Source organism: Akebia trifoliata, chromosome 4 (assembly GCF_017979445.1).
Source record: "Akebia trifoliata isolate Shusen 1 chromosome 4, ASM1797944v1, whole genome shotgun sequence".
Classification (NCBI taxonomy): Eukaryota; Viridiplantae; Streptophyta; class Magnoliopsida; order Ranunculales; family Lardizabalaceae; genus Akebia; species Akebia trifoliata.
This window is the reverse complement of record NC_141378.1, coordinates 45,043,272-45,056,203: the sequence shown is the minus strand read 5'-3', so window position 1 is coordinate 45,056,203 and position 12,932 is coordinate 45,043,272. Positions and strand designations below refer to the sequence as shown.

General features: G+C 36.3%; 1 protein-coding gene across 1 annotated transcript; it reads left to right on the top strand.

Annotated features, from left to right (window-relative positions):
- The first annotated feature begins 1,262 nt into the window (after window positions 1-1,262).
- LOC147405240 (26S proteasome non-ATPase regulatory subunit 4 homolog) lies at window positions 1,263-12,612 on the top strand. The gene is made up of 11 exons (XM_086441480.1): window positions 1,263-1,415; window positions 1,533-1,646; window positions 1,847-1,952; window positions 3,362-3,476; window positions 3,571-3,780; window positions 3,878-4,190; window positions 8,261-8,396; window positions 9,604-9,707; window positions 9,797-9,865; window positions 12,224-12,310; window positions 12,429-12,612. Exons 1-10 carry the CDS (start codon window positions 1,341-1,343, stop codon window positions 12,263-12,265), a joined length of 1,284 nt encoding a protein of 427 aa, XP_086297606.1. The 5' UTR covers window positions 1,263-1,340; the 3' UTR covers window positions 12,266-12,310; window positions 12,429-12,612.
- The last annotated feature ends 320 nt before the right edge of the window (window positions 12,613-12,932 follow it).

The following is a 12,932-nucleotide window of genomic DNA, read 5'->3' as shown; positions in this document are numbered from 1 at the left end:
AGGGACTTCAGGCATACATACCAAAGACATCCTATGCTGCTTGTTGCCTTCACGTGTCATGTATGTCTAACGATGGGTTCAAAGAAGCTGTTGGTATTGCTAGAGAGGCTGATGTTGTTACTGGGTTGGACTTATCTCAAGAAACCAAAGACGCACGACCGGGTCAGCCTACTATTGCATGTTAAACAGGTGGACCTCAGAACAGATGTTGCCCTTATAGGCAAAACGTCTACGATACCCGTCCTTGTGGGTGGGTGACCTATCAATGTCTTGTTCGCCCAAGAAAATCCGCAAATCGCAAGCATTCCTTAGGTGCCCAACAAATTAAGCTTGTCGGGTACGATTAGTTTCGATAACAATATATGACCAAATATGTGATGGGCCTGATTATATTCACATTGATAAACAATTACGGAAAAAGGTTCTACTTATCCTTGGATTGCATTTTCAGGAATAGCTATCAGCCAGATTGCATTCTTATATACTCATGGCTTCAAAACTCATCCAAGACTGACACTTATCACCCGAGTCATCTTGTTATTGCCCAGCAATGAGACGGACGGACAGGTCAATGTATTGGACAAGATTTAAAACTCACATTTATTTTTCTCATAGTTGAACGAGACGTCTCAAACATATTGAAAAACTCGTTTAAGATGACTTGGTCTTGTTCACGGACGAGACAAATTTTAAAACCATGATAAGGCTCCTATGTATATGTTTTAAAGTATGATATGCTTAGATTTCTATTGAAAATTTTGAAATATTATTTTAAGTTATTTAAAAAAAATAAAAATTAAACTCACAGAAATCCTAATTTTTGTAATAATGTGCATTTGCACATGCCACCATCTAGTAAAATTAAAGTTAGTAAGGAAGATAACAACTAAATTAATAACAAAATGGAAGGTAAGAATAAATAAATAGATATGTTAGGGTATCAAAAGTCCTCGATTTTTCTATGAACTATGATTTTTTGACGCACCTATCGTATCCCGAGGCAAATGATCTACGGTTCTGTGATGGAGGCATATATAAGATGGGGGGGGGGGGGGGGGCACCTCCTAAATCTTATATCTTGATAATTAGAATTGAAAGTTGAAGGATACATAATCTTAATCTAGAGGTTCCCACAGTTCCCACTCCCACAGGTTCAAGATGACAGATTGTAAGATGAAAGTAGTAGGTTTTTTGGCCACTAGATGATTAGGTCATTTCTATTAGTCTCTCAGAGAATACATGGTCAGAATACAACATAAGTTCTTCTTGTAAATTTCTCAAAGCCTAAGGTTATTTTCGGAAGCACGACTTTTTAAATAGCAAAGGAATCAAGAAAGCCAATGTGCTCTCTCTCTGTCTGTCTACTCTTACGTTTTCTGCAAGTCTGTGTCCAATCTCCAACAATGGTTCTCGAGGTCAGTAATGGAACCATCTTATGATCCACGTTCATCAGTCTTCAATTTAATTATTTTTCTTAGGGTTTATTACAGATTAGGGTTTATTAGTCTGATCGGTTGTTCTTGATTCATCAGGCGACCATGATCTGTATCGATAACTCCGAATGGATGAGGAACGGAGATTATCCTCCCACGCGATTCCAAGCTCAATCCGACGCTGTTAATCTCATCTGTGGAGCAAAAACACAGGTTACTTTTTTTTTTTTCCCCAAAATTCTGTTATGAAGTTTATTTCTAGGGTTTTTTTTCGAGGTGATCTCTATTATATGTGATTTTGATCTCTTGCAACCTATGAATGTGCGGAATTTGTGCTGTAATTACGTTGAATCTGTTTAGTTTTCTTTTTTCATGACTTGAGATTGTGAAATTTATTGATGTTGGTTATGCAGTCTAATCCGGAGAACACAGTGGGAGTTCTAACGATGGCTGGCAAAGGTGTTCGTGTTTTGGTCACTCCTACAAGTGATCTTGGCAAGATCCTGGCTTGCATGCATGGTGAGTTTTTTCTTTCTCCATGGAGTCTCATTATTTGGTTTGATTCTTGAGTTTTAAGTCCGTATATGTATATGTGCAATGCCAAAGGTTCAACATGCTGGTTTGGTAATATCTAAATTGGCAATTGGCACCAAGGTTTAAAATTTCATGTTGAGGCCATGTTTCGATCAAGGGAAAAATCAATACTGTTTTGACTGAAACATTTTGAAGCATTCCGATACATTCCTAGAATAGTTAATGTTTCAGGATCAATGCTTTATATCAGTCTCGGCTGACACTGATTATTTTGAACAATGATTGGCACATCTGGACATTAACTTAAGAGTGATTGTTACTTTGATAGGTAACATTGACAAAACTTGATGCCCCAATTGCTTTTAAGCTTCTCAACTTATATGTGACTTGTTCTTTTAATGGGAGGATCCATTGATCAAATGATGTTCCTCCATTCCAAAAAAAATTGTTCACTAATTAATATGTATGGTATAGATAGAAGAGAAAGATAATCTACACATTTGTTTTTGGCTTATTTAAAAAATGTGGGAGTCTGATATAAGATCTTCGGAGGAAAATTTTCTAAGGTTTAGGGTTTCCAAAGATTAAGGTTAAAGTTATACTAAAGGGATTAAAGAAAGAGGTTATAATTCTGAAAGAAATCAAAAATAGGTATCTTGTAGTTTAAAAAGGTAGAAGAGAAAATAAGAAAAGGTTTGTAACGTTTCGGGTATGTTGGGGCTTGTGGAAAGAGAGGAATGTACGCACGTTCGAGGAGAAGGAAAGTTCCATGCAAGAGCTTATTTTTTGTATTCTCGGTTTATTGTTCCTTTGGTGTAAGCAATTTAAGGAGTTTAGGGGTTTCTTTTTTAAAGATTTTTTGTTTAGGCGGGACAATGTAATCAGGGAGCAGTCGCTTTGCTTTTCTTTCTCCCCTTCCCTTGTATTTTCCTTGAGGACTTATTGTACTCTTTTAATAAATTAAACTTATAAAAAAAAAAATAAGAACAATAGTGGTGGAGAATAAGAAATAGATCTATTGGTATTGCACCAATATTATCTTAGGAACCACACCTAGAGCTGAAGAGATAGATCTATTTGTATCACACACATATTATCTTAGGAATCACACCTAGGGTTTCTTGAAATTTCATAATCTAAGAGTGAGCAAGCTACAGTTTTTTTATTCAATGGATCTACTAGAAAAATACAAAATAAGACTTGCATAGTGTTCCATATATTTTTCCTTATCTGGCCATTTACAGAGTTTTAAGTGAGGTTTCCTTTTAGCCAATTCTGTGCATTGGGCATCATCTCCTTTTGCTCCCTGAAATTTTATTGATGTGTTTAGGTCTGTTATATACCGAAGAATCTCTCTCTGTTCGCACTTCAAAAGATATTATATTTGTTTGTAGGTTTAGAAATAGGTGGTGAGATGAACCTGGCTGCTGGGATTCAGGTAGCTCAGTTGGCTCTTAAGCATCGCCAAAACAAAAAGCAGCAACAACGGATTATTGTTCTTGCTGGAAGGTGAAGTTTTACATTCCAATGTGATTTTTTATGTTCTCATGGCCTTTTGAATTCCAATATAATTTATTAATTATTATCAATTAAGTGCTTTCAGTCCGGTGAAATATGACAAGAAAGTATTGGAGACAATTGGAAGGAAACTCAAAAAGAATAGTGTAGCCCTTGATATTGTTGATTTTGGCGAAGAAGATGATGGAAAGGCTGAAAAGCTGGAGGCTCTCCTTGCTGCTGTGAACAATAACGACAGCAGTCACATTGTTCATGTTCCTCCTGGTCCAAATGCTCTTTCAGATGTGCTTATTAGGTTAGTTGTTAGTAGTCAAGTCCATTATGTTTTCGATAATTAGTCGAGTCCATTATTCTTTGTTTCAAGTGATATGTGTGCCCTTTTCTCTTTGCAGCACACCAATATTCACTGGTGATGGGGAAGGAGGAAGTGGTTTTGCAGCAGCCGCAGCGGCAGCTGCGGCAGGTGGTGTGTCTGGCTTTGATTTTGGTGTGGATCCCAACTTAGATCCTGAGCTTGCTCTTGCTCTTAGAGTTTCAATGGAAGAAGAGAGGGCAAGGCAAGAAGCTGCAGCTAAAAGGGCGGCAGAGGAAGCTTCTAGACAAGAACAAGGAGGGGAACAGCCATCAAACTTACAAGATACAACTATGACTGATAATACTGGCATTACAGCTACTGATGGTGATACCAAAAGAAATGATTTTATGGTTGGTCATCCTTTGATTTCCAGCTCTTCATCTTTTGTACCTTGGAATATGTAGAGGCACATATGCATGTCCTTATATCATTAGTATTAGACTAGATATGACATACAATATACTTAATATTTATACTTTTCCTCTCTAACGTACTTCATCATTCTTGTTGGTTCTTCTTACGGCTGCTCTTTATCTATTCCACTGTTTGATTTTCTATATTCTGCCAGGCTATAAAAGTTAGAAAATATATTTACTTTGAGGCATCCAGTCTTTTGGCATAATTTTTTTTAATATAATGCTGTGGTATGGTAGATGTGAAATAACTTGCACTTTTGTTGTATCCTCTACATTCTTCAGGATTTGTTTTATTCGTATTATATTCCATCTCACACGGGTTTGACAATTCTATCTGTTATCTCTAGAATCCACTGTCATTAGTCCTGTTTTTTTTGGATATATAGTAAAATTTATTAGAAACGAGAAAGAAAAGAATGAAGAGAAGGGGTTGAGCAGACCTACCAAGCAAGAAAAAGGGAAAAAGAAAAAGAAAAGACAAAAGCAAATCAAGAGAACCCAAACTAACTCACACTCCTTATAAACAAGCTCCCATCTAAAAGAAAGTCTTTGGAACAACACTAACTAGCTCCATAAATGGTACAACAAAAGACCAAGAGACCTAAAATGGTAATGATTGTCTCCTAAGGAGAATGTTGCTTTCCTTCAAAGACCAGGTTCTTTGTTTTTTCCCAGATTCCCAATTCAAAGTAAACTTCAAAGGATCCTTTCTCTGGAATTAGTGGCCATGGTCTGCCACCCATCAAAGAAGAAATTGATAAAGTTAGGGAAACCCCATGACAATTGAAAAAGTGGATGAAATGATACCAACAGCATTTATGTTCATCTCATAATCTTTTATTGGCCATTAAGATCTTGTGATTTCTTTTTTATCATTTTGACATTTGTACAATTCGTATTCTCTTTTAGTTGATGGTCCTCTAGGTCCCTTGCACTTGATCAGTTCTATGCACATTTTCGTGTAATATTGTTACATTCCTTTATTTTGGTGTCTTGATTCTTATATGTCATTCTTTTCTCCCTTTTACGTAAAGTTTCGTTGTATCCAGAGATCCATTTCTCTAGCATATTGATGGTTAAAATTTTCAGATTTGAGTTTTTTTTCTATAATTTTTGGATCTTACATGTTATCCTTGGTGGCTTAGAGCTCTTATGGTTTCGCATCTTCTTCCAATATGGTGTAGGATGATGCAAGTTAACCTGAGATGATGATTATGGGATCAAGAATAATTTCCAAAAGTAATAAAATAAAATAAAATGAAAAATTCGACCAGAGGTTTTTAAAGAAAATTATTGAGTAACTAAAATGATTCCTAGGCTAAGTTACAAACCTACAAGACTACTTTCCTACTCCCAAATATTAAAGCGAGGGATTCTAAGAAAGATAGAACTTTGAAACTAACTTGGGTTCTCAATCTAAAATTGATTTGAATACTCTTTATCCTGTCAAGGATTTCAAGAATTAGTTTAGGCCCAAACGATTTTATTAGCTATTGTGGAGGTTTCAACAATTCCAATGGGCTATATGTTAGAAGGCTAAATGCAAGTTTTGCAATTATGATTATGTTGTGATAAGGTTCATATGGGTTTAAATTTGGTGGGGAAACAAGGTAGGAAGGTGGGCTAGAGAATTTTTGATGGGTTAGGAGGGTTTGGATAAATGAGCAACAAGAATTAAAAAGAGAAGTAAGGTCATAGGGTATGTGTATAAATCGACGAGCCCAATGTGCACTGTAGATTAAGGGGCAGCAAAGTTCTTGATGATGGAATTAGGGTTTAGAAAGGGTTTGACCAAGAAAATGGTGTTTGTAAATTTCTGGACAACAAATTCTATTGACAAAAAACAAATCAAAGGAAGGAAAAAAGGAATTTAGAGAATAAGATTAAGAGGAGAGAGAATGTGAAGATAAATGATTTCCTTGGAATCACATCAAGAATGGTTATCCTACTTTGGAATCAATCCAAATAAGAATCATGGCTTCACATCACCCATCCAATCTTTAGAAAAACCTGTAGCTTTTACTAAATCTTTGGTAATAAGTTTAGAATAATTTCTTTATAACTATTTATATAAGAGTCAAAATCATAATCTAATCTCAACCATCCAACTGGCATAACAAGATCTATTGGTTGTGAATAAAACTTAAAACAACTTAAACATAACAAAATCAAAACTACCATCCATGTCCCAGTCCCATAACTTTATTTCCCTTGAATTTTCAGCCCATGGCAACTCTCACTAGAAATACATGAAATTATTACCAATTTACGCCCTAACATTTATACTAAGACCATGGATTAATGAAACATAAAAATAAGCCTAAATACTAATCCTAATCACCAAAATAAACCCTCCTAAACATAAAATCTAACCAATGACCAACTAGGAAAGGCCCATAATCTCAGATGGCCTCATCACAATATCTTAGTAGTCAGTGTAAAAGAATTTCCACTGCCTAACATGAATCTTGATATCTCTATTTATTTAGTTCATGCTAGAACATTCTTCTTTAGGCAAACACAACGCACATATTGGGTCATTGCTTGTCGCCCTGCTTCTATTGTCTAGATCAATACAAGTGGTTTCAAATGCCTGAAGAGTATATCTATCGGAACAATTACGATTTCCTCGATAAAGATATTCCCTTCATTCTTCCTCTATGTTGTTTAAGGAATCTGGTCCTTTTGGGGTTATAGTTGATGGTTGTTTATCAATGCCATCCCTACTTTAGAACCAGACATGAGATTTTCTTCTCATCTAGCTCCTCGCGAAAGAAACGATTCAATAATATTAAGATATACATGTATTTAATGAATAATACACCAGATCATGGGAGTTTTGAGATTTAATCCTTATCGTATTGCTTCTCCTCTCCTTCCCCTCGTTCAATCCCACGAACTCTTTTGTCTCTACCTGTTTCTCAATTTCCCCGATCCAAGGTATTTGCTACATCCCTTCCTTGATTTTGGGGCCTCCCTTGTTTGCTAGCATGCAACCTCTCCTACCACGGCTGCCCCATTTTTACTAAATTTGATAGATACAAGCTCACTGAGAATTTGATATAAATAAGGAGCAACGAATTGTAATAGGAGGAATCAAAATACAACATGCATTTGATACTATCCATGATCCATCCAATGAGAAGTCTAGATACATCTATAGAATGGAGATGATTCGGTGTGATTACTTTCCTTTTCCTTTCAGTTTGGCACATCGTTTAAGTCTCCATCAGTCATTTTGCAAAAGCTTCTCAACCTGATCTCCCATTTTTTGAGACATAGGTCCCTATTTGATGCTTGCTTTGCCTGTCTTCCTTTTCCAAGATTGTACCCTCCTCCCCATTCACTGCAAGCTTGAACTGGCCCACATATCCTCCATGAGCCAGTGAAAAGCATTATCAACCGGAGTTCATACCTCTCTTTCGTTTCTCCTTCCAACAACTCTGTGCTATCCCTTCCCACTGCTTTGCCCCTTTCTGGGATGTCTTATTGCATTAAAACTCTTTCATCATTCTTCAACATCAGTTGTATTACGGCTGAGGTTTCATGCTCAGCTTTGTAAAACCTACGCCACCTGCGACTTGTTTCTGATTTTAAATTAAAGTTAACACATTTTGGATCTTTCCCTTGCAGTCACCCACCTACCCTCTGTCAAAGCTGCTTGTAGAGCGCCGTACATCGCCTCTTTAGATCTAACAGAACTTTTATGTACTGTCTTTCTCACTCATTTTGACATGGAAAATTATAATTGCAGAACACTTCTTTTTTTTTTTTTCAATTTTGTTCCTGGTGACCTTGATTTGGTTTGTTACTAATGGTGCTAAATTTTGCTAAAAAAAATTCTTTAGGAGTCCTGTGAACAATTCTCATGTCTTAGGGCTGTTATCTACTTTGTTACCTTAGAATCTTGAATTGAATCGAACTATCATTGCATATCATAGACTGGATAGCATCAGGTAAGGTTAGAAGTCCATTCCACTTAAACCGAGATTGAAATTTTACAGGATGAGGAGACTGCACTGCTAGAGCAGGCCCTTGCAATGTCAATGGATGATCCAAAGTCTAGTCGATCTGGTGGTAACTCATTGGGAGATACAGACATGTCAGATTCGATTAAAGAGGATGAAGAGTTGGCTTTGGGTGAGTTATTATATTCTGTTGAGGCATTTCCATCCGTGTGGATGTGTAATAAGTTTACCGTTTATATATCAAATCACTTATCTATTGAAGGCTCATCCAGCATTTTGTTCAATATACGTTCAGTTTCTGCTTTATAATTCAGATACCTTTTTATAATAAATTATCCCGTATAATGGATATGTCATCATCATTATCAACTCAACCTTTTGATATAGGTGAGAATCCTGTTCCTCTTTTCAATTCTATCTAAATCAATGTCTTTCAAATTCTGTTTTTTTCTGGTGAAAAAACTGCATATATCTATATATATATATGGGAAGCGTTCAGAGGCCCTAAAGAGAGCCAAACATTGTGCCAAAAAATCATAGAGATCATCCTCACAAAAAACCAGCCCATTCCGAAACTTCTAGGCCCATCAAAAGTGGTTTACAAATAACAGACGGTCCAGGGTTCTTTAACTTGTAAACTGAAGAGATCATCTTCACAAAAAATCAGCCCATTCCAATACTTATAACCCCTATTTTGAAAAATGTTTGGCTCTCTTTAGGGCCTCCGAACGCTTCCCTAGATATATATATATATAGGGAGCTATATATATATATATAGGGAGCGGTTCAGCAGCCCCAAAGTTTGCCAAACATTATTCAAAACATGAGTTAGAAGCTTTGGAATTAGCTGATTTTTTTGTGAGGATGATCTCTACTGTGAAGAGATCATCCTCTCCAAAAATCAGCTCATTTTGAAAATTTTAACCCTAGTTTACAAATTGAAGAATCGTGGACCGTCCAATTTTCGTAAATCACTTTTGATGGGGTTAGAAGTTTTGGAATAGGCTGAGGATGATCTCCTCATCATAGAGATCATCCTCACAAAAAATCAGCTCATTCCAAAACTTCTAACCCATGTTTTGAAAAATGTTTGGCAAACTTTGGGGCTGCTGAACCGCTCCCATATATATATATATATTTAGCTGGATAGTAGTTGCTATTGACATAATGGAATCAAGTCTTGGTATTAGTTGACAACTTTGCTATTGATTGTCCTCTGGTGTGGCCATACCCATCAGCTTTATATGAATTTGTTTTACCAGCTTGGTTTAATAACAGAGTTGGCATTAACTTAGTCAACATTTTTGAACTTTGAATCAGTGGCATCTAGTTTCCATCCTCTCATTGACTGATTTACTGACCACATATTCTGCATGCAGCCCTTCAGATGTCTGTGCAGGACGCTGCAGAAAATCAAACGGAGCAGACTGACATGAGCAAGGTGCTCGGGGATCAGTCTTTTATGTCATCTATCCTTGCTTCGGTATATATTTAAGTTGCAGTTAGTGATTCCTTTCATAATTGGCTTTGAACTTTCTCTGCACATATGGTTATATGTCTCTGCTTTTGCAGCTTCCAGGAGTTGACCCTAATGACCCCTCAGTGAAAGATTTGCTTGCATCTCTTCAAAGCCAAGGAGAGGTGAGTTCATGGAACTTTTAAAGCATAGGGACTTGAATAATACATTAAATATCTGGTTATAGATTTATGTAATACCTTACCTGCTGCTTCATCTTTACAAATGCATGAATGATGTGATTATTCCTGTCATTTCTAGATGGTAAACTATCGTATTTTATTAACATATAGTTGACAAATTTTATTAACATATATATATATATATATATATATATATATATATATATATATATATATATATATATATCTTTTTTGGTTGAGATGCGCTGTTTAACAAAAATTCAGATACACGTGTCGATGTCTGGTGCCAACACAGAATGTTAACTATGCAGACCCTTGTAAACTTGATATGTCAACACATCCATTCAATTTATTCTGTAGTAGATAAAAGGTATCTTTTAACATATTTTGAGTTCCCCTTATGTGGACACTATAGAAGGAATGCAATTGTAAGTTGACATACATTAGAATCTTTTGAAATATATATAATCTTAGTTGTGAATCTTATATCCCTCCCGATGTGGAATCTTGCTTCTGCTCTCTCTCTTAAAATTGTTAATTTTTGTCTGCAACAATTTCTTCCTCTCTGTTGCACCTGCACCTGACCACTCCTCCTTCCCACTTCCCCCCAACACTTACCTGCTCCCTCATCGTGCAACTAAGATATAATTAATAGCTGAAAACAAAATATTTGAATAAATTTATGTTCATTTGAAAGCCCAACCTAGATATCTGGGAGATAAGGATTTGATCATAGTGATGATATGAGGTAATCTGAAAAACAAAATCTGTACTTGTGTCTGACACAATGTCTAACAAGATAATCCTTATGAAGTAGTTTCCTTGTTACATAACCTGTTCAGCATTCATAATGTCCTGCATTTTAGATGTTCAATCTTTCTAATAAAAAATTTAGTGTTACATTTGACGCCTTTTGTTTGTAATCCGCAATATCACATGGGCTCAAATGTGGTAGTCGGGTGTCCTTCGACGTATATTGGAAGTGACTCATTTAGCAATAAAAATGTTGGACTCATTGATTCCCCTGTACAACACAAGCACACACATGCAAGAACATTACATTATAATGGTCTCTTAAGAGTCACTTGGGATTTCAAGCGACTTGGGAGTTTCATTTTATCCTTGTGCAACTCAGGTGTTCAGTTCATTGCAAAACAAGATTGAAATTTAGAGCCGAAAACCTTGGCTCCAGATTTTATTTATTTTTGGGTAAGCAAAGAAATTTATTGAGAAAGGAAAAGAAAAGGGTGATTGGGATGACCAACCCAAACACAAGACATCGAACCACGCAAAGCAATCTACAAAATAGCCAAATTACAAACGCTATCCTATCTTACAGGGAAATCTTCAAAGAAGAAACACCCCCCCCCCCCCCCCCCCCTAAAAAAAATAATAATAATAATAATAATATAAATAAATAAATAAATAAATAAAAATTATGTCATGGATGGGAAGCTCTTTCCTTTCAAAGATACCAATGTTTCTCTCCTTCCATAAACCCCAGCAAATGGCAAAAGGGGTTGAACTCCACAAGATCTATTTATCCTCAGCAATAGAAGAACCCCAATGAAGCCAAGACCCGAAAAGGGAGTGAATCATACGAGGCAAACCACCCGACAAATTAAACAAAGAAAGAAAATGATCCCAGATCTGCTTCGCCACCTGGTAATGGGAGCACATGAATAGTTGATTCCCCGTCCTCTTTGCATATACAACAAGAGTTTGGCCCCACCCCTTCTGATGTTTTGACCCAATGTGAGAGTTCTCTCTAAAGGCCCTTACCAAATAAACACCAAGATCTTGGAGGGAACTCTTGGATCCAGATCCCTTTTTTGTCATACCATCAAGAGCTTGGTCTTAAAGGGAACTGAAAATGAACCGATTAAGTTCTATCTGGTGGGTACTCGGAATCAATTTATTTTATCGTTTCTTTATGTATTATAGATGGTTTAAAGTTTCACTACATTTTTAAATTAATAGACTATGGACGTGTAATCAGTTGACAACACTTCACGTAAAAAACTACTTGGCCCATGTAGGTTGGATTTCCCTGTCTAAATGAGTGGACGAGGATAATTCAAACCATTTTTGTTTTGGTTGTTTTTTAAGAAAAAATAATGAGGTATTAAACATGTCATTTGTATTGTAGCTTTGGATTTGACCCTGGATTTAGGGAAGAAATTATGCTTCAAGTCTGAATTACATATCTCATAGCAATATAGCATCATTATTTATGTTTCTGAAATTACCAATATAATGTTAATTTCTCTGCCATGTTTTCTCATTGAATCATCATTACTTCTAAGTTGTTGACGCATCGATTCTAACTATTGGTCTCAGCAAAAGAAGGACGAAGATAAGCAACCAAATGAAGAGAAGTGATGCTATGGAGGGCAACTCTGACTGCTCCAGCTCTTGCTCTTTAAGGTCGGGTTCTATATCCTGAACATAAGCTTGAAACCCTCTAAAGCATGTATTAGTTCTCCTTGGTTGACGGACGTACACAACCATTTTAACACACCTATATCTCTTTCCTCTTCTGCAGGTCCTATAGCTCCGGTTGTGTTAATGATGATAGGTACAGGGGCAGCTTCTGTGTCTTGATAGAATTACATATGAGAATAGACAATTATTCTTGTAAGTATGAATCCATAGGAGAGAGCCCCATTTGATTGAAATTTCAAAATTTGCAATGTTGCTATAAAACTTGGCTTGCCATTTAATTTCCACATTTCATGTTTATTTTGTAAATTGTTTTTTTCTTGGGGGTGGGGGGATGCGCCCACATGATCAAGTACAAAATTGAGTTATGGCGGAAGACATCTTCCGAAAGTACTCCAGGAGAGTTAGGCTGCTTACTTGTCCTTTAATTGAGTGATTCAATAGAAATAAGTAACAAACAATCAAGGAGGATGTGATTAATTGAATGGTTCAAATGGATTGGACCATTAGAAATTTAGGAAGACGTCGTCATCTAAATACAGAGTAGGTTTTGATGTCATTTGATGACTGGTTCTTTGCCCAGTTATATGGTGGGGATTGTTTTAGT

What these genes read in the sequence shown, in the direction of transcription:
- LOC147405240 (XM_086441480.1), top strand. Translation starts at nt 1,341, where the DNA reads ATGTGCTCTCTCTCTGTCTGTCTACTCTTACGTTTTCTGCAAGTCTGT. An exon ending in ATTATTGTTCTTGCTGGAAG is followed by an intron (nt 3,477 to 3,570) that starts GTGAAGTTTTAC and finishes AAGTGCTTTCAG; the next exon opens with TCCGGTGAAATATGACAAGA. An exon ending in TGTCATCTATCCTTGCTTCG is followed by an intron (nt 9,708 to 9,796) that starts GTATATATTTAA and finishes CTGCTTTTGCAG; the next exon opens with CTTCCAGGAGTTGACCCTAA.